The sequence below is a fragment of the Sinocyclocheilus anshuiensis genome, unplaced genomic scaffold, assembly GCF_001515605.1.
Source record: "Sinocyclocheilus anshuiensis isolate Anshui unplaced genomic scaffold, SAMN03320099.WGS_v1.1 scaffold1534, whole genome shotgun sequence".
In the NCBI taxonomy this organism is placed as follows: domain Eukaryota; kingdom Metazoa; phylum Chordata; class Actinopteri; order Cypriniformes; family Cyprinidae; genus Sinocyclocheilus; species Sinocyclocheilus anshuiensis.
The window spans coordinates 897,447-901,341 of NW_015544232.1; the positions used below are offsets into that span (position 1 = coordinate 897,447).

General features: G+C 40.7%; 1 protein-coding gene across 2 annotated transcripts in view; it reads left to right on the forward strand.

The window, feature by feature from the left end:
- Positions 1-3,895, forward strand: part of LOC107697539 (uncharacterized) — a 34,836-nt gene that overhangs the window by 17,307 nt on the left and 13,634 nt on the right. For both annotated transcript variants that reach the window (XM_016498335.1, XM_016498336.1), the window contains one exon: positions 1,485-1,960. In XM_016498335.1, coding sequence (XP_016353821.1) covers positions 1,485-1,960 — 476 coding nt within the window. The remainder of the gene's footprint in view (positions 1-1,484; positions 1,961-3,895) is intronic.

A 3,895-nucleotide genomic window follows, 5' to 3' on the forward strand; every position in this document is an offset into this window, starting at 1 on the left:
AAGTGTGTGTGTGTGTGTGTGTGTGTGTGTGTGTGTGTGTGTGTGTGTGTGTGTGTGTGTGTGAGAAAAATACCAATTATTTCGTAAATGATGAGAGAATTTTCATTTTTGGGTGGCGTATATCAATATGCATATCAATCAAACAGACTGAAACAGAAAGTGAGTGCAGTCATTAGCATCGAAACAATATTTGTTCTTAAACATCAAAATTTAATTTTAAATGAAACAAAATGAAAACCATATTTGCAATGCAGCGGATGCTATGTTTTACACCTACAGTAGTAGGATTACTAAACATGAAGTCTACATATATGGCATTAGCATTAGAGGAAAAGATTTAGATTATCATTAGATTATAAAAATAGTTATTAGTTGAACCTAATAGTCTGTCACATACATAAACTTTGATCTTCTAGGTTACAATCCCTAAACCATAAACTTTATCTGGAGTCCATATAGATATAGACCACTTGTGCATTTTAATCATACTTTGCTTGTACTTGTTGTACTTTCTGCCATAACAGTAGCTAAGAGCAATAAAAAATGGTTTGGTCTTATCTGTTATGGTTTGGCGTATCGTAGTTTATTGATTTGAGTCCCGTAAAGGGACACTTTCACCGATGGTGTCAAATAATTTTAAATAAGACATGGCAAGTTGAGGCGATATGAGCCACAGTGACCATTAGTGATGCAACAGAGGCAAGCAGAGTTGAACAAATGAGCAGTGACTGAATATGACGTCTACCAAAAGGAGTGAAGACATTGGAGCTTACAGTAGTTGATCCACCTCATGATGCAGTTTAATACTGTAGTTCAGTTAGAACGCAGACTAGCAACTAACCTCTAGCAATTTCATGTTTATCAGTGTGAAAAAACCCTTAAGGAACAAGCCATTAAATATCATTGTACTCTTGAGCAAGACATGTAAACCCAAGATGCTCCTTGGGATTATCCCTGTATTAAAGGAGTCATGAACTGCATTTTATAATTATTTTATAATGTTCTCTGAGGTTCACTTATATATAAAAAAAAAACATCATAATTTAGAAGTAATAGGCTATCTTGTATCCTGTTTTTGAGCCTCTCTGCAGAACGGTCTGTTTATATAGGCGGGGCACATTCAAGACTCGCAAGTAAGCGCCCACTGCTATGATTGGCAAGCAGTTTTGCTTATTAAAATAACAGATGGACACTGCTGTGACATACTCTGAAAACAACATGGGTCATTTGGGTTAAATACTCAGTATATATCAAACGGTCTGGAACAGACAATACAATAGTAGTAAAAACACGTTTACTCACACTTATTAGTGTTGGATCCAAAATGGTCCGACTAAGCACTAAGCATTTTTTACTTTCAGTCTCTCTGAAAAGCCTGCATCATATTGTCTTGTTTAAAAATTAATGTTCATGACCCCTTTAAGTGTATTTTAAGTGTAGATTTCGCTAAACGACATCCTTCTGCTATATTACACCCCCTGCAGAGCGCCGGCGGAACTGCGCCTTGACCCCTCTAGCTACTAGCCAGCAGCACAACCAGGGCATTCTTTCTCCCGCCCACTTACGGCGTCTCCGTTTATTCCTGGACCCAATCCTGGACCATCACAGTTCCGAAGAGGAGCTGGAGCGCATCGCAGGAGCTACGGCGGCCGAAGGGGGCCGAAAGTGGCACAGACATGGAGACATGAGCAGCGCCTCTAGTGACGAGGAGGTGAAGGACCTGTGTGGGCCAAATGAATCATCGGCTGGACCTCGCTTGAGCGCCACCTCTCCCAGCCCCGTTCTCTTCAGCTCATCCCCTCCTCAAGCTCTCAAGCCTTCTCACACCCCAGCCCGCCTACCTGTCCGGCCCATCATTCTCAGCCACTTTGAACAACCTTCCATGCCTTACTGGCGTCACCGGCCCGCTTACACAGGAGAACCTGGTCGCCCCAGCTTGGACCTAGAGAAAATGCAGCAGGTAAGAGACACTCCTTTCTTACTTAGCCAGCAAGAGGCTTTGTGTGATTTTGCAAGGGAGGACATCAGCATCGTTTGTTGGTCCTTGAACATCATATTCTTTAAAGGGGTCATATGATGCTGCTAAAAAGAACATTATTTTGTGTATTTGGTGTAATGAAATGTGTTTATGCGTTATGACAGGATTCCGCTTCGTCCACGGTGAAAGTTGATGTATTCTCTCAGCGACCAGCACAGATCAGCTCTAGGCATGACGAAGTGGATATCGTCCTCTTTTGGAAGACCGAACAAAGTAGTTTCGCTTTCACAACGAAGCACACAGCGTCTTCACGACATGGCTGCAGCGTCAACAAAACTACAGTGAGACTAAAAGTTACGACTTCTTTCTTTGCGTGAACATTTGGGCGGCGTTATGCAAATCTTCCCACATAGTGAGGTAGATATGTGGGGGCGTCTTAGAACGAGCCGTTTTAGGTTGGTGTGCTGACTCTGAACTTTTATAAAGAATATCTCTTTGGATTTGAGACTTTAGTCTTTGCAACTTTACAGATCTTCTTTATGCACCAAGAGCTTGTAACACTCCAAAGAGAAAGGAAAAATTTAAATTGCATCATATGACCCCTTTAAACAATTTTAGTCTTAACCCTATGCTCAGCCTTGCCTTAAAATCAGAGGAAAATACAAATGTTGGTGAGAATGTAGAAGAAACCCCTAATCCTAAAATCTGATTGCTTGATAGGACTGATTTTCCAGGACTAACTAGGATATACATCTAGAAACACATTATTAGCAAAATCAGTCACCAATAAATTTTTCCCGACAGGGATGTGATACCCCTATATCACACTCAACAGAACTAGGAACATGGTTACTGTACAAATGGATGAACTATGACTTAGTGTGGACAAAGACAAAAAAGATGGGGGCACTCTGCCTTATCAATCATGGGACAAAAGTGTGACTGTGAAGAGTGAACACAAAGATATTGTGAACTTTGAGACATACAGCAAATGGGTAAACAAATTACACAGATCAGTTTAAACAGATATTCCACCCAAGTCTGTTTGCCTTTCTTTTGCAACAGATTTTTAGAAAAAGAATCCATCGCTGAGTCTGGATAATGCAAGTGGAAGGAACCCTCATAGTTAATGCTTCAAAAACCATCAAAATTAATGCAATGATAATCCATACGACCCCAGTTGAAAAATCAATGATAAAATCAGTTGATAAATCTTATAAAGCGAAGAAATATATGTGCATCTTAAAAAAAATACTAATGATGGGAATGAAGTGACAGTTTACAGTTTAAAAAGTTTAAAATATTAGTATATTTCTCGCACAAAAAATTACAAAACAGGTATTTAGAGACTTAAGTCACACTTAAAACATGTTTTAATATCAGTGAGTGAAGTGAGTGAGTGAAGTGACATGTGGCCAAGTATGGTGACCCATACTAGGAATTAGTGCTCTGCATTTATCCCATCCAAAGTGCACACACACAGCAGTGAACACACACACCGTGAACACACACCCGGAGCAGTGGGCAGCCATTTTTTTGCTGCGGCACCCGGGGAGCAGTTGGGGGTTCGGTGCCTTGCTCAAGGGCACCTCAGTCGTGGTATTGAAGGTGGAAGAGAGCACTGTACATTCACTCCCCCCACCTACAATCCCTGCCGGTACGAGACTCGAACCCGCAACCTTGGGTTACGAGTCCGACTCTCTAACCATTAGGTCACGACTTCCCCGCATGTGGGGGGCATTAGAAACAAAGTATTAGATTAAGTGTGTAGCGAATCAGCTCATGGGGAAATATGAATAATTAATCATAACTAGTTATAATTAATTATAAATATTTAGATCCGCTGTAGATATTTACTTGACCTCTCAGGGTCAACTGTCTGTCAATTCTAAGAACGTTAATTCCCTGGTTAAGGGA